Source organism: Gossypium hirsutum, chromosome D11 (assembly GCF_007990345.1).
Source record: "Gossypium hirsutum isolate 1008001.06 chromosome D11, Gossypium_hirsutum_v2.1, whole genome shotgun sequence".
Taxonomy (NCBI): domain Eukaryota; kingdom Viridiplantae; phylum Streptophyta; class Magnoliopsida; order Malvales; family Malvaceae; genus Gossypium; species Gossypium hirsutum.
The window spans coordinates 25,147,691-25,166,491 of NC_053447.1; the positions used below are offsets into that span (position 1 = coordinate 25,147,691).

Sequence of the window (18,801 nt, forward strand, 5' to 3'; positions counted from 1 at the left end):
AGTATAAGGACTAATTTTAAATTTCAAAAGAGAAGAAGGATCTCTATCATATTTAAACAAATTTTTTATGTAGTTTTAAAGAATAAGGATCAAATTAAAACATATATAAACATTGAGGGTTAAAAATGTTACTTTTACTACTTTTAGCTGCTACTAAAGAACTTTAACGGTAAAATTAAACGGATGGATTAAGATTTTTAATTAAAAAAAGTATAGGGACCCAATGTCTCAAAATTAAAGTATGGGGATTAAATTTTAAATTTTAAAAGAATACATAGATCTCTATAAGAATAAAGATCAAAGTAATAAAAATTATAAGAGTTGAATTTACTATTTTTTAATTGTTGCTCAATTAACTTTAAAGACAAAATTAAATAAAGAAAACAAGATTTTTAAATAATATATATATCTTCAAACAAAAATAAAAATAAATTTTAAATTAAAAAAAATATAGACATCTTAGCATATTTAATCCACGACATGATTAACACTTTGGTAATAATTCAAGTCTTTTTTATTTGATGTCTGGAATGACCCACTCCTAAAATAGAAGAATAAACATGTTTCAGTGTACTTAAACTCATGTCCTATTGCACTAACAACAATAATAATATAAACTAATTTAAAACTAACAGATTTAATTCAAAAAAGAAATCCAACCCAATCAACCTTTCTATTGTCTTCATCCATAATAAGATGCAGAAACTTACATTGGAATGTTTTGGAAGTTTCTGTCCATTTCTTCATTTATAGCCTCACCATTGCTCTCTCCCTTCCTTATATAAAATTCATAAATAATGATTCATGACATTGATTTCAATATCTTGGATTGAACTAAAAACTAAAGATTTAGAAATGATAATACTATAGCCATAGTTTTTCTAAAGGAATATTCAATCAATCGATACCATTATTATTATAAAATTAAGAAAAATGTTAATTTGAGTACACTTAAACACAATTTTAGAGATTATAAATATAAATAGATATGATATTGTGAATAATAAATATGAATTTATTTCTTAAAAAAAGTTTAGTTGAATCATAAGAAGAGATAGGAATATGGATGACTAGAAATTAATCAAACCTAGAAGTAACACTAAATATAGCAAGTCATGAAAATATGCCATCTTATCTGCTTTAATGCAATTAATTCGTGCAATTTATCATTGAAATTGATATTCGGTTAAAATAAATTTCATTTTTTTATTTTTAAATGTAATAAAAGAACATAAGAACATATGCTAAAGGAAAAGAAGTAGATGGAAGAAATGGATAATATATATATATATATAAAAAGATAGAATGTGTCAGAGGGAGGGATACAATGAACGTTGCTAGGGTGGGGAATTGAGATCTAGGAAAAATGTCCTAAATACTTACCATATTGAATAATCAGAGGCTTTGTTGGGGGGGCCTTAGTGGGGGCATCTCACATGGGTCTACTTGATGAGATTATGTTTTGACCATTTCATTTTCTTCTTCTTTTAAAAGCATTATAAATTCTTATTCTAAAGTGTCCACTATATGGAATTCATTAAGATAAGATGGGGGGAATATGGGTGTGTTAGTGAGGCATGACCCTTTAGACATCAACACTAACACTACTCGACCCTGCCTTGGGAGGCAACCTACCTCCCACCTTCCCCTTATTTAATATTACACCACACACAAAAATAATTTCTCTTTTTTTTTTCTTTTAATAAATCAATAAACATGCCATGCTTGGTAATACAGAGAAGATCATGAAAATTTTTTTGGGAACTGTTTGGAGATGGCATTATTATTTAGGTGGTGAAATTATTCCTAGAAAGAGAGCAACCCAGCCTCCGCCTTTGTTAAATAAATAAAAATGGGCAGAATAAGCTCATTATTGCATCACACGCTCTATTAGTAGTAATGGAATACAGACTCCACAAACCAAACTTTTCGGCCGACCTCCTTTCAGTGAAACCCTATTTCTGCTCCTTCATCAAATATGTATGACGAAAGCAGTTTATCTGTCGGCCCATGGCAGATCAAATTTTGCTAATCTCATATACCTACAAATATAGATACATTTGTCTAAGGATCTATAGCTAAATCTAATTTTAAGTCTTTCAACTTTGTAATTATTTGTATTTTTTCTTTATTTTGGCACATAAAATCAGATTTCGTTAAGATTTAATAACTTAATATTTTGAGATTGGTTACATTATCACTTAAAAATATATATTTTTTAATTTCAAGCGATGACACTAGATTCACTTTGGTACCTAAACTTAAGAAGGGTGTATTTTGATCCTTGAAATGGGAAAATGTAAAAATTTAATGACGTGATATTTTGAGATTGTATTATATTATCACTTAAAAATAATTTTTTAAAATTTCACGACAATCTCAAATTGTCACATCATCAGTTTTTTTTACATTTTCCCTCTTAAATGATCAAAATGGACTCTACATAAGTTTAGGTACCAAAGTGGATCTAGTTACCGAATTTAAGGACCAAAATTTACATCAATCCTATTATAAATTGGGTTATCGAGTATAAGATCATCAATTTAGTTGGTTAAGATAAATAAAATCTCAAATTTGAAAAACATAAGAAATAAATGGTATAAATATTATTCAACATAAAACTTTGTTAGTAATATTGTATTTGTAACATGTGATGAATGTGTGTTTAGATTTGTAAGGTAGGTAAGAGTTAGTTAGTAGTTAGCACATGTAACTATGAGTTAATTGTATTTGTCAAATGTAATTAATATAATCAATTTATTTTACAGAATAGAATTAGCTAATTGAGGAAAGTTGGTTAGAAAATTTATAACCACCAATTGTTCTCACCAGATTCTATTCTCTCAATTTTACAGTATTATTAATAAATGAAGTAGCCTTTGTTTTCTCTCAACCTTGATTGTTCATGGTAGCAATTTCTTATTTGTTCTTCATTGCCATTTTATTCTTCTTTCTCATTCTTCTGAACTACACTTAGTATCATAGCTTAGATAAACCATTAAAGATTATTGATTGATTGTTATTTCTTAATTGATGATCTGCTAGGGAGGAATGATATGAACTTGATTAAAAGTTTTGATAAGTTGTTATTTTTTGTGTTCTCTAATTGTTGATGGCCCCTCTTCTTGATCAATTTCTTTTACAAATTTGAGTTAGCCTCTACATGGCAACGTGTTAAGATTCATTAATTGCAATGCTCCAAACTTGGCCAAAAAGTGTAGCCAGATTCAAAGTGTCACTAAGCTTGGTAGAGAATTCTTTTTCTAGTTGAAGTGTTTGAGGAGTTCTAGAAGAGAGTTTGACATGAAATTTGGCTTATAAAAAAGTTTAGGAAATTTGCTATTTGATCTTAAAGCTAATGACATGATAAAAACCTTCTCTTTTCCTTTTTTATTCACTTTAGTCTTTAAACATGTAATCACGTAAATTTTATCTCTTTTTTTCTTCAAATTAGTTTATGACCCATAAAAATACTAAAAATCTAAATCACTCTTCTATCTAAATTTTCTAAATAATTTATTTTACTAATATTATAAAAATAATATGGTATTACAATTCAATTGGCCCAAAATTCGATATCGAAGTCTTCGTGGCATTACAATTCTTCTCTCCTTAAGAAATTCCATTCTCAAAATTTACTTGATTTGTACAAAACCTCAAATAAAAAAAGTAAAAGTAAAAGTAAAAATAAATTTTAATATTTGAAACATTTAATGATTTGTTCAATAGTATTGCTGAAAGATTTAAGAGTTCAAAACGTCCTAAAAATCTTTAAGAAAATCCTAAATTATGAAACTGTCGCTTATCAAACTTCTCAGGTTCACGATCTGAAACAGAACCATTAAACATCTCGAATCTATTCAAAAATAAGGAAAAACAATGTTAGAGTCTAATGCAGTTCGGAAAATCGTAGTTCAAAGTTCCTATTTGGCATGTAAGCTAGACTCTCTATCTATTTATACTTGATTTAAATATAGGAGTGGCTAAATCTAGGCTCTGATGCCAATAATGCAACACCCCAAACTTGATCCAAAAGTTCGACCAGATATGGAGTGTCACAAAATTCGACAAAGCGAACCCAATAATTCTTTCGTTTATAGTTATTCAAAGAATATTGTGTATTGAAGCATTCAATCACCAAAACATATACAAATAAATATGATTGAAAACTAGATTAAAATGAACTTAAAATATCATTTGGGGCCCATTTAGACAAACTGCAAGTTAGGTATTAAGACTTGAATACAAATACCCATTATTGTGTACAAGTATCTATACTTGAACACAAGTATCTATACTTTAGTAAATATACCTATACTTGAGTAGAAGTATTGATACTTGAAGCAAGGTATGGATGCTTGGCACCAAATTTTGAAAAAGTAAGCTATTGTTTGAGGAGTATCGATACTCCAAGGGTTTGTATTAATAGTCGAGCTCAAGTATCGATTACTTGGGGGCCATTGTGTCCCCTGTTTCAAAAACTTGGCTACTGTTTTCAATAGTATCATTACTTTAATTAGTTTGGGTTCTAATACCCAACTTAAAAGATATCGATACTCGGGCTTTAGGTACCAATACTCGAGCCTAGAATTGCATAAAATAAGCCAAAATATACAACAAACTCATATCGATTCTCTTTTTTCCATAATAATTTCATGTTTTTTGAAATTTTGGACTTTATTGAACAAAATGATTTTGTTTTACGGCTTTTGAACATTATTCGGTAAGTTTCAAAGTTTTTTTTATTCGGTAATTTTACGCCCTTTCGTGTCTCTTTGTATAATTAATATTTTAACGTTTCAACCATCATATTTTATATTTTATTCATATAGGTCATGCAGTCAAATTTGATATAAACTAAAAATTTCTAACTAGTTATTTTATGTAAAAAAAAATTAATCTTTTAATAAATATTAATATATGTAATATTTTAGACCGATATGATAGAAATATTAGATCAATTCAAAATTTTACATGTATGACAAGTATAATCATATTGATAAATTCAACTGTTGAATCGTTATAAAACATTAATTGTAAGAAACAGCCTAACCCAACTTTAATTTTATCTAAGATCCTCCTAAAAAATTATATAATATTTTTATTCACTGGAGATTTTATTTTATTATTCATACATGATATAGCATGTAGAAACAATACAATATACTGGTTATCTGCATTTCAGCTGGTAGAAGATATTTTCCAAAAATAAATTGAACTTGAGGAAAAACTAAAATGTTGAACTCCAAGAAAACCAAAACTGAAATGGATGCAAATATCACGTAAAGTTCAGAATATGATGGTTAGACATATGCCATTGAAAGCCACGTATCGCTAAAAAAGGAAAGGAAAATCCATGCATGGATGAGAAACATTGAGTTTGAAAGTTAAAATGCTAATATATTCTCCCCAATCACCGACATTACCTTATATTAATGTTAGAGTTTCCGATCCCCGGGAAACTGTCAAAGGATGACAATAGTTTCTTTCAATTTGCTAATCAAATTCCTAGTTAATGATTCTTAGACTTATCTCATCATTTTGCAGATAAAATTAAGTTTTAAATGGTATTTTTCTCGGGGTTGAATGGGGTGGCTGCAATAGAGATATAAAGAATATATTCAGAAGTTTAATCTGATAATGAACGCATAAGTTGAAATTCTCTGTGGCATTAATAGTAACAAGTAAATTTCACACTGTACAAGTAAACCAAAGACATAATCATGGCTACCCATTACAGGAACCAATAAAACTCTAAACTCTATCTTTTATCTAAGCATCTGCATATTGCCCACGGCTTGATGATGGTGATGAGATGGCTGGCAAGCTTTAACCAGGGAATTAGAGTAGCCCATGTTAGCCATTGTTGCACTTGGAATCCCAACTCCCATCGGCCTGTTAACGGCAGCTTGTTCCAAAGACTGCACTTGTTTCTTCAAAAATTTGACATAATGAATCGCCTCGTCCAACATTGAAGCTGTATCCATTTTGGTGCCTCCTGGAACAAGCCTCTGCAGAATCCTTATCCTCTCGCTTATCCGTTCTCTTCTATGCCTGGCGGCCACGCTCTGAGGATCCTTTGAGATCTTAACGTTTCTTCTTTTTGGAGGCTTGATGGATTCTGGGTCTATATGGATAGGTTGCATTGCTGCTATACGGAATATCATCTCCCTCATTGCTGCCATAGAGTTCTTCTTATCTACTGAAGAAGGGTATGGATTTGCATTGTTGAAAGGAGTTGGGTATTTGAACTTGCTGTTGCTACTGCATATATTATGGGGTTGAAGAGGTGGAGTAATGGGTTCTTGAACTGGGTTGCTGCCATTGCCAAAAGGCAAGGTCATGAACGTATTAATGGAAGAAACATTGGGGTTGGGGTAAACAGGTAGTGTGGGAAGGATGGTGGTGCTTGAAGTCCCATTGGAGAAATGGGTTTCAGGTGGCAATAACGTGGGAGAAGTATGGAAAGCAGGCTCACAAAAATCGGGAAGCTTTTCTTCCATTTGCATCATCATTGTCATCACATCCATGTGATCATCTTCTGTTGAGGATTTCACCATGTCAACATCCATTGAATCTACTGAAAGACGGAATGGCAGAGGGATGGGAAGGAGCTGAAGATATATAATGGCTTTTTATAGAATTAGGGTTTTTAATCGGAGATATGTGCAGAGAGATAAGGAGATGAGATTAAAAAGTGTACCCACCAATGTCCAACAAAGAAGTGGAAAGGCCTTTATATAGCAACTCGTGACCATTTTTTCTTTAAAAAAAGAGAAATTTCATGCAAAGATGATATAGGAAACTCCACTCTCAGCCAAACCTCATTTATGATTTGATTATTTGATGTTAGATAGTGACCGCCCATTATGTGGGACTAACTCCAATCGCTGACCCTATCAACCATCCGATCTATATAGTGAACCTTAAAGGTTCAAAGCTGACAACACGTGTAAAACATCAGAATAGCCATGCGTTTTGGCCCACAAATTCAATGGCTTGGATTGAAGGAATTTTCTCAAATAAGATGCATGAACCACTTTATTTCTATACACTGACCCTTTGAGTACAGAAAGAAAGAGCTTGCTTTGCATGCTTTTTTGCCTTAATTTATTTATTTTTACTTTGTCCAAAGAAGACCATGAAACCCCACAGTCACATGACATTTCTCAGAAGTTGCCCGACTCCGGCACCGGATAAAGATTCCGGTAACTGTGAAGTGGGGTTGAGAGGTCAATATCTCAATTTATATAATATTATATTAGCAGTGGCAGTAGATACAGTTTGGGTCTGTTTGGCACGCTTTTTAAGGTGGATTAGAAGGTGACGGTGATGCAGACCTCCACTGCAAGTACGCAAATTCTCCTTTCGGGTGAAATTTATTTTCTTTTGTTGCTAACTGCTACTGCTTGGCATTCCTCAGCCTGCCCTTTTCAGTTTTCATCCACTCGGGGGAAATAAAATGTCACACAAAGGACACCATATGTGAAGAAAATTTTTAGTGACATGAAAATTAACTAACATGGTTTGCTTCATACTCAACTCTACTCTGAAATTTGGATGTATAAATATAATGTGTCAAGATTTATGTAGTTTAAAATGAGAAGCATGACAAGTAGTGAAATGCACATGGGGGGCTCTCAGACCCAACATTTTTCCTCTAACTTTATTCAATATTCGTGGAACCATATCAGAAAATCACCCAGGGACCGAGTTGAAAAGATAATTAAAAGAAATTGATTTCTAGTAGAAAAACAGTATTTTGATTACAACTTGTTATTCAAGAAATAAGTACAGAGCAGATAATCACAATTTTCCGAAAGTGGTCCCATTTTCCTGAGCCTACTGGGTTTTGTTTTTTGGTTTCATTTCACTGATATTTTTCGATGTTCACCAAAAGATGTCTCTTTTTTACACAGCTTTCTGAAATGAACAAAACAAAAGCCGCAATGGAAATTCAAATTTTATCAGATTGTAAAGCTTTGACCTTGGTGGATTGGCATTAACAGTACATGCATCGATCATTCAAGAAAGAGAACCTTCCATCTTTTTAATGCACTCATACAGAAACAAAGGCAACACAAGGAGAACTTTTTAGGTTCCCATTAAATTTGGAGTCGAAGTAGGAGGGGGGGGGTCGGTGCCTCCAAATTTCCAGGCTCCTACAAGCACTATAAAACAGTAGTAACCCATTCATAAATGCAGTATTGATTCATCTCTGCCAAAGAGCCAACTCAGGGCCTGGCGGTCCAACTTAATTTACTGAAAACATTAGGTCAAGATTTAATATCACACATCCAATTGAAACTGGACTAAAATGGCAAGTTCTTGAGGATTTCTTTATTACTAGCTTAGCTATTCTTGCATAGTGAAAAGGAATCTAAAGATAAAATGATAATATATATTTATATATATAAAAATAAATCGGAAGGACCACAAGAAGAGATAAGATAGTCATGCATGCTCAATGAAATGATTGAGCTTATCGCACCGGTTGTCATGATCTGTTACATGATTCTTAAGGTGTTGATGAGCTGATATATATTAATGAAGGAGACATATTGCTTTGATGTATATACCGTTCATTTGTATGAGTTTTTCAAACATCTAACATTATACATGTAACTGTATTTATTAATCAAAATATAATTTATTTTTAAGTTAATATTTCAAATATTTTAAAAGACTAAAGAAAAAAAAAAGAAAGTAATCAAAATGAAGAAATTGAAATACTATTATTTAAAATAATTTTATACTACATTTTTTTAATTTTAAAAATAAATAAATTTATATATCTAGTTATCTAAAATTTAAAATAAATAATACATACTTGATGATAATTTTTAAATTTAATAATCAAATAATTAAAGTAAAATTTAAACAAAATTTAATTAAATTATAATGATTTTTTTATGATAAGAAATTTAAATATCAAGATAAAAAAGCATCTTTATAATAATTAAATTATATTTATATTTATGATAAGGTTAAAATGTGTTTGTAGTCCTTGCACTTTTCGAAAATTAGAAATTTAGTCTCTCTACTTTTCAGATTTCAAAACTGATCAGATCCAACTGTTAACACTGTTAATTTTTTTGTGACATTTGGAAATAAAAAAACTACTCACTTGGTAGTTGGTAGGCATGTAATTAAAAAAAGATGTTGTAATTAACCTAAATTTAACAAAAAAAATAATTAATAGTATTAATAATTAGATTTGAATTTTGAAATCTAAAAAGTAGATGGAGTAAATTTCTGGAAATACAAGTACAGGGACTAAATTCCTAATTTTTGAAAAGTACAAGGACTGTAGGAATATTTTAACCTTATGACAAATATTAAATTTAATATTATTAATCTTTAGGATATTTTTTATATTTTATTTTATTTCTGAATTTTAAACATTAAATTATATGTTTAAAGGATAAATTAAATATATAAATTAAATTTTCTATGAAAAACTTAACATTTTTTTTAAATAACTATTATATCTTCAGTAATTAAATTATAATGATATAAGAAATTTTAACAAATTTGGATATATAAAAAATAACAATGAGTCATTTTGTATTATTTAGAAAAAAAAGTAAGGATTAAAAGTTAGTGAGAGAGGATTATTTTAATGTATATTTTTAAGTATTCACTTTATGAAATAAACTAATGAATACATTCATGTATAATTGTATACATGCATCTATAAACTATATTATATTTAATGTACAAAAACGCTACAATGTCTTTTTATTTTACAATTGGCATTTATACACTTTAACATATTCATAGAAATATTCTTTTCTATAAAAAAATCTAAAAGCTCTTCAAACCCTACCACCTCCTTATGTCATCCATCTAAACACATTGGAGTGAAGTTTGTTTCCGACTCAAACATCACCTTTGTTTTGCTAGAATCGAACTTCAACTCTAACAACACCAAGGTAACCACATGCGAGAAGATAAACATATTGAAATCATAGGTTGATCGGAGTAGTTTAATTAGGGTTTTCATTTGAAGATTTCTAGTTTTCACGTCGTTTTATAGAGATCCAAACTATAAGATGAGAAGGGGCTTCGGTCCGGTGTCCAGATTAGCTGGATAAGGCCATGGACAGTAGTGACTTACGACTGTAGCTAGGGTTGTGCAAAGAAAGAAAAGAAGAGAAATAGAAGATTTTTTATAAATTAAATGCAGGTCCGGGCCCTGGGGTCATTTGGGCATAAGGCTGAAAAGGATCTAAAATGTTGTTTTTCAATTTTTGAGGGCCCAAAAAAACTTTCACCAACTTTTAAGGGCCCAAAAAAAAACTTTTAGCTTTTAAAGGCCCAAAATTCTTTTTTACCAATTTAAGGAACCTAAAACCCCATTTTATTGTTTTGCTTAAGATCCCAAAAATGTTAAGAATGGGCCTATCTAAATGGAATCAATTAATCACAAGAAATGAAGTCTTTATAATTGATTTATAAACTTGATTAGGAATTAAATGCATAAAATACAAAATTTAGGTAAATTTTAAAATTTTCAATTTAGATTCTGTGAAATTATATCACAAATAATTATCAATTTTTTATTTTTTATATTTTAAGAAAGGAAAAAGATGATGATAAATGACGAGCTTTAAAGTTTTTGGAATGAAAAAAGTAAGAAAGAAAAAACATGATGGTAAGTAATAACAAATGGAGAAAACCAACAACTTATAGGAAAAATAAGATATCAATATTGTTGGGTAAGAATGTAACACACTTTACTTATCCCGTCGATTGATATGGATTGATGATGTCACTAGAGCACCATTAAAGTGATAATCTTAAAAATATTTAAGATTTAAAACTTCATAAATTTTTAATAAAATTGTACAAATAAAATAAGATAAAATCAATTTAAATGTTTGAACACCAAGTTGAAATCATTTAGGAACAATTAATGGGTGATTGGAGGTGTTTGGGACCCAAAACAAGGTTTGACGAGTTCAAAATTTCCAAAACAGTGCAGGGGCACTATCTATGGGCTAAGTATCAATACTAATACCTAGGCTCCATGTTCCAATGCCTTTAGGCAGGTTATTGGTACATGGATACACCTGGGCCAAAAGTACTGTAGCTTTTTAGCTATTTACTTCCTAAGGTTCGATACTTAAATAAGTGTATCGGAACTTGGATCCCTGGGACTAATTTTTTTGCCACTAGCTTGCAAAGTTCAAATATATGAAGTAAAGGCACCGAACCCGTAATGCAGTGGACCCAAAATTCACATAGAAAACACCTCAAGCACACTCCAAATCACTTTTAACCAATACCAACATAAAATTTCCACAAAAGATCAAATCAAGGCATATATTATCAACCACAATCACATCCTAACTTACTCTAATTCCATGGTCATTGAAGACAGTTAATAAAATCATGTGAAGTCTTCCCAAAATGAATATCATACACTTCCACAAATGGCTAAAATTAAGTTAATTAAGTGCATGTATGCTTGATAAATATTTCATACAACTCAAAATTAAAGGTTTATTAAATGAGCCTCCAACTGAAGATTCAATTCCCAATATTTCAAAATACTAAGTAGCTTATGAAACTAGTATATGAACAAACCTTAGAAAGAATATTCTTATTTTATTTTTAATTAGGTTACAAACTTTATAGGGAGAACTAAGTACAAATAAAGAAATAATCCCTAAAAACCAATAACTTCCTAAGAATTAGAGATTAATATTAGATCCTACTATACAAGGTAACTCTTAGGACTAAGGCAAGTATTATGTCCTTAATCTTAGGGATTCTAACACTCCCCCACAAGCTGGTGTGTAGATATTTATTAAACTCAGCTTGCCAATGAGTTCCTCGAACATGTTCCTGTTCAAGCTTTTAGTTAGCATGTCTGCAACTTGTTGCTTGGTAGGTAGGTAGGTGATGCACACTTCTCCTGAGTCAATTTTTTCCTTGATGAAGTGGCGATCTATTTCTACATGTTTGGTGCGATCGTGGTGAACAGGGTTATGAGCTATGCTGACAGTTGCTTGGTTGTCACAATAAATCTTTATAGGTTTAGTGTAGAGCACTTTTAGTTCTACCATTAGTCGTTGTATCAATATTCCTTCGCATATGCCATGGGATAGTGCTCGATACTCTGCCTCTGCACTGCTACGTGCTACAACAGAATGCTTTTTGCTTCTCGACGTCACAAAATTTCCCCACACATAGCTACAATAACCACTTGTAGAACGTCTATCATTAACAGACCCTGCCCAGTCTGCATCAATGTAAATTTCCACACTTCTGCTGGCAATTTTTTTGTAGTGTAGGCCTTTATAAGGGGCCCCCTTTAGATATCTTAAAATTCTGTAAGCAGCTTCCAAGTGCTTCTCTCTTAGGGCATGCATGTATTGGCTGATAACACTCACACCAAATGCTATGCCTGGATGGCTGTGAGATAGGTAGATGAGTCTTCCTACCAGGCGTTGATATCTTCCCCTGTCGACTTCTTCTCCATCTTTATCAGTTCCCAATTTGAGATTAAATTCCATGGGAGTTTCGGCTGGTTTACACCCCAACATCCCAACTTTAGATAATAGATCAAGAATATACTTTTTTTGGGAGATGCCAATCCCTGTTTTAGACCTTGCTACTTCTATTCCAAGGAAGTACTGAAGGTTCCCTGAGTCATTAAGTTCGAATTCAGCACTAAGAAATTCTTTTAGACTTCTATTTCGCTTGAATCATCCCCAGTTAATATTATATCATCTACATAAACAATGAGAATACAACATTTCCCACCTTTTGAATGCTTGTAAAACATGGTATGATCTGTCTGTCCTTGGGTGTAGCTCCTACTGATCATAGCCTTGGCAAATCGGCTGAACCATGCCCTTGGAGACTGCTTCAACCCATATAAGGACTTTTTCAACTTGCATACTTGGCCATTGCTTTCTTCAAACTCGGGTGGGAAATCCATGTACACTTCCTCATTTAACTCTCTATTGAGGAATGCATTTTTTACATCCAAGTGAGTCAAAGGCCAGTTCATGTTGACAGCTAGGGATAGAAGAACTCGAATGGTGTTTAGCTTGGCAACCGGTGCAAACGTCTCGTCGTAGTCTAGGCCATAGGTTTGGGTGAAACCCTTAGCGACGAGCCGAGCTTTGTGTCGATCAATGTTGGCATCAGGTTTAAACTTTATGGTAAAGATCCATTTGCATCCTACAGTCTTCTTCCCACTAGGTAGATCCGAGACTTCCCAAGTTTCATTTGCCTTGAAAGCCCTCATTTCTCCCATCACAGCTTTTCTCCACTTAGCAGATTCAATAGCCTCTTTTATATTTTTGGTGTTTTCATAGAATCAACATTAGACACAAAAGCTCTATAAGACTTAGATAAGTTTCTATAGGACACAAACATAGAAATAGGGTGTTGAGTGCAGCTTCTTGTGCCCTTTCTAACAACAATTGAAAGATAGATAGATGGCGATAGAGGTGAGACTTCTATTTCAGAAAAGTTCTGTAACACCTCTAACCCATATCCGTCGCCGAATTAGGGTTACGAGGCATTACTGAACAAACACAACCATCTCAAAATCAATGCATATATTATATATATATAATAAGCTTGGTCTATTATAAAACAAAATGCAAAATTTTAAACTTCTCTCTTCTAACCATTTCTAATAAACAAAGACATTAAAATCTAACTAATAAAAACATTGCAAACTAGCAAATCCATAAGAAAATAAACCATTTTAGTATGGCTATAATAATCATATACAATACAACAAAATACGACCTTCAAAACATTTATCTAGTCTATACATGCCATAGTTAGAATTTAAATATTTTAAATACCGAGATAATAGATAGGGTGATGAACTTGCTGACGATCCCCGAGCTTGAAGCTTGATCTAAAGTCTATAAAACAGAGAGAGGTAACGAACAAAGTAAGCTTATAAAGCTTAGTAAGTCTATAGCATAACTAAAAAATATATATATAAGTCATATAATTTCCAAATCAAATTCACTGAAATCGTAAATAACACAAATAATTATTATATTAGCATTTGATGTCCTTAAACCATTTTATTTATAATCAAATATATATATACCTGTCAAATGCATACCTCTGAATATATGTATACAGATACATCATATGCATATAACCGATCATATATATATATACTAAATAAACATTATAACCAAATGCATTTAACCAAACATGTATATATATACTTATTGAATGCATTTGCCGAATATATATTTATCAATTGCTTAGCAAATGCATATACCTATTGCATATATATTTAATATATGCATATACCGAATGCACATATATATATTTAATAATTGCTTAGACTGAATATATATGCTCATCAATTTAATATAACCAAAATCATATGACTGAACATTTGTATACTCATCAAACACATGTAACTGAAAAATAGGTCGAACGTTTATGTATTCATCAATTCCATATAATCAAAATCATAGATATATCAATTGCATATTCTCACATAATTTAAACAGATTCACCGGCACTTAGCCTGCTAGGTTTTAAAACCTGATTCGGTACACCGGATTTTAGCCTGCTAGACTTATTGTCCGAAATGTATCACCGGCATTAAGCCTGTTAGACTTATAGTCTGAATAATTTCACCTGCATCAAGCCTGCTAGACATAAAGTCTGAATTATTTCACTGACAATAAACCTGATAGGCACTGAGCCTGAAAATCTCAATTCACAGAAGTTGTTACTCATGTTCGAACTATATTTGTATATACTGTCCATACATAAAATTTAGCTCAATAATTTATAAACTATTTTTTTAAACCACATAGATATATAAAGATCAAATACCAAATTCAGCTAAATAATTTAATTATACATCCGTACACTCACATATATATATACATATAACTTAATAAATTAAATTCTACTATTAAAATCTTATCATTTAACTTTTATCATACCTTAAGTAATATACATTTACTAATCGAATCACTTAAATACATATATATATTCATAACATTAAAAAAATCAATTCAAAGAAAATATATATCATACATTCTAATACCTTATAGAAAATCTAAGCTAACAATTTCATACATTTAATTCAATACAAAAATTTGTACATGTATATACACACATATTCGAAATTACATATACATACATAAGATTCATACCTTTAAATATATTCAAGACTTATTCATGAGTATACATATATATTACAACTCACGTGTACATATATATACACATTCATACCTTTAACCAAGTCCAAGGGTTTATACATGTATATGCTTATATATATTCGGACCTTATGTATACATATATATTATATATATAAATACCTTTGATTAAAAACAAGTATTTATACATATATATTTTTTCATACATGATACATATATATATCATTCATACTTAAACCAAATTCAATCCATATACTTTCAATTTTAGCTCATCAAAATACAATAGATATTCATGCATATATACTGATTTAATAACCTCAAATTGCTAATGGACTTACCTCGTACGTTGAAAAGTCGAAACCAGACGATTAATCGACAACTTTAGTTTTTCCCCGATCCAACTCTAATTTCTTCGGTTCTTGATCTAATTATATTAAAAATAAGCTAGTTTAAATATAATTACATTCAATTTAATTCAAAAACACATAAATTGGTAAATTACCATTTTTCCCCTAACATTTACACTTTTTACAATTTAGTCCCTATTGGATAAAACACAAAATACACAAAATTTGTTCACAACATACAACGGCCGAATGTACCTATTGTTCATACAAGTCCTCACATTTCATTTATTTCACATTTTAATCCCTCAAAAATTTAATTTCACAATTTAACTCTAATTACTCAATTTCACCAAAACTTCCAATACAAAACATATTAATCTAAAATGTATCTTTCATTATTCATCATCAAACATCACATAACACAAATGTTCATCAATGGTACAACTCAAAATATTCATCAAAATTAAAAATTCAAACATGGGTCGGATAGTATTCAAAGCAACGATCTCAAAAACGTAAAAATTATTAAAAACCGAACAAAGAACTAACCTTAATTTGAGCTCATTAATGGCCAAACCTAGCTAGGTTTTATTTTTTTTTTCTTGTTTCAAATTCGGCAATAGAAAGATGATGATGAATTTATTTTCTTTTTGTTTTATTTAACATATAATAACATATATATATTTGGTTTACTATTTTAACCTTATTTAATTTAATTATAAAACATATAATACAAGGGCAATGTTGACCATTGCCACCCACTATCATCTAAATGGCCCAATTTTCATTTAAATCCCCCATTTTTAAAAGACAACAACAATTAGGTGCTTTGATGATTGACCCTTAAATTTTTAATTTTACACGATTAAGTCATTTTCTTTAATCGGTCATTCAAACGATAAAATTTAAACATGGAAATTTCACACAATAAAATTCACACATAATAAACTCTCTAAATAATATTAAAATATTTTTTTGACTCAGATTTGTGGTCCCAAAACCACTCTGTCCGATTAGGGTCAAAATTGGACTGTTACAAGTTCTCGGTTGGGGATGAACTTGGCATTGCTGTCTCAGTTTCAGGAGGATGCTGTCGTCGAGAATAAACCCATAATTTTAGAGCCTGTTCTTGCTATACCCGTAGTTCTAGATCAGGTGGCTGCTGCTCATTGATCATGCCTATTTCTTGCTGCATAGGGGAACCACTGTCTAAATCTAGAACTACAATAACATCCTGATTTATAGGCTTGGTAATGGAGGTAGGATCAAGAGGTATAATGAGGAGGGTATTAAGAGTCTCATCTTCATTGAGAGTGTCCTCCTGAAGATGAGCTGCTATAAAGGATGGTTCATTCTCAAAAAAGGTAACATCTCGAGAGAAACATTCGGTGTAAGGTAGGTGAATAACACTTATAGCCTTTTTGTGTTGGAGAATAGCCAATGAAAGCATAAGTGTGGGCTCGAGGATCAAGTTTGGATTGATTTGGTTGGTAATTGTGGACAAAAGCTTTGCACCTAAAGATTTTGGTTAGAAGATTGGGCACACGAAATAAAGGAAAAGCCTTTTGAAGAATATTTATAGGTGTTTAGAAATTTAAAACCTTTGATGGTAGTCGATTTATGAGATAACAGATTGTTAGGACAGCTTCTCCCCACATATATTTTGGAACCCCCATGGTGAACATTAGTGCTCAAGCCACAGCAAGGAGATGACAATTTTTTCTCTCAAAAATCTCGTTTTGTTGAGGGGTGTCAGGACAAGAACTTTGGTGTATGATGCCTTGTTCAGCAAGATAAGGACTAAGGACAAAATTAAAATATTCTCTCCCATTGTCAGTATGGAGAGTATGTATGGTAGAGTCGAACTGGGTTCCAATCATTGAATGAAAGTTTTGGAAAACTTTAGGTGTTTCTGATTTTTTTTGAGAAGGTACACCCAACAAATCCTAGTGTGGTCATCAATGAAAGTTATGAACCACCTAGCCCCAGTAATATTTTTTACTCTATTGGCTCCCCATAAGTCACTATGAATTAAAGAGAATAGTTGAGACTAGTTATTGGGTTTCAATGGGTATGGTACACGGGTGTGTTTGGATAGTTGACATATTTCACGTTTCAAGGAATCAATACTTTTATTTCTAAATAACAGCGGAAGGTGTTTCTTCAAATAAAAAGTACAGATGTCCTAGTCTACGGTGCCATAACATAATTGTGTCTTCCTTGGAAGTAGATAGAGCCAACCCTTCTTGTCCACTGTCTTTATTCCAAATATAGAGACCACCATCAACTTTAGCAGTTCCAATCATCCTCCTCTATTTCTGTTCATGTACTACACAACCAGTTGCAGAAATTCAACAAGGACACTTTCATCCTTAGTTAGTTTACTGATTGAAAGTAAATTGCAGGACAGGTTTGGAACATGTAACACTTCATCAAGAAAAAAATTATTTGTTAATTGTATATTTCCAATAGTAGCCACAGGTGAGTAAGAGCCATCAGCAATGCGAATTCGGGACTAATTATGACAGGTGGTATAGGTGCAAAACAAGGTAGAGTTACCTATCATGTGATCAGAGGCACCCGAATCGAGTATCCAAGATGATTGGTTGTTAGATTTGAAAATACTGTTGAGGGCAATACCTTGAGTGGCTAGGGATCCATGAGCAATGGTAGTGCCTAGTATCTTATGGAGAGCCTCAAGTTGATTTTTGGTTAGGCGAACATTAAGAGCTTTATCTGTATCAGTAGAGGTGTTAGAGGATACTAGTACAGCCTTATTGTCCTTCTGATTTTTTCCAAGATAGCTATGTAGTTTGAAGTATTTTTCCTTTGTATGTCCTACATGGTTGCAGTGGTTGCAGGATGGCCTGGTTGAGCCTGAATCATTCCTAACACGGGGATTTTGTTGTTGTGGGTCTCTAGAGATAAAGGTCGAGTTTTCAGTGGGACGATCACTAGCAGTTGTCACAGGTTTAGGTTCCTTTATATCCCCTATCATGACAAGTCGATGCTTCTCTTCTCTTCTAACTTTTGCAAATGCTTCACCAATGGTTGGCAGGGAGATTCTACCCAGAATTCGACCACGGACCTCATCAAGTTCTCAGTTTAGTCCTGTCAGAAACTCATAAAGACGTTCCTTGTTGAGATGAGTCGTAAACTTGGTGTGTTCCTCGCCTTTTCTCCAGTCTGCCTCATAGTACATGTCCAGTTCCTGCCACAAAATTTTCAAATCATTGTAGTACTGAGGTACTTCACGTGTACCGTGTCAGATATCTTTCAATTTC

The 18,801-nt window shown here is 31.8% G+C and overlaps 1 protein-coding gene across 1 annotated transcript; it reads right to left on the bottom strand.

Moving 5' to 3' along the window:
- Window positions 1-5,653: 5,653 nt before the first annotated feature.
- Window positions 5,654-6,798, bottom strand: LOC107911381 (transcription factor HEC2). Its single transcript, XM_016839222.2, has one exon. It carries the CDS (start codon window positions 6,570-6,572, stop codon window positions 5,769-5,771), a length of 804 nt encoding a protein of 267 aa, XP_016694711.1. The 5' UTR covers window positions 6,573-6,798; the 3' UTR covers window positions 5,654-5,768.
- Between the last annotated feature and the right edge of the window lie 12,003 nt (window positions 6,799-18,801).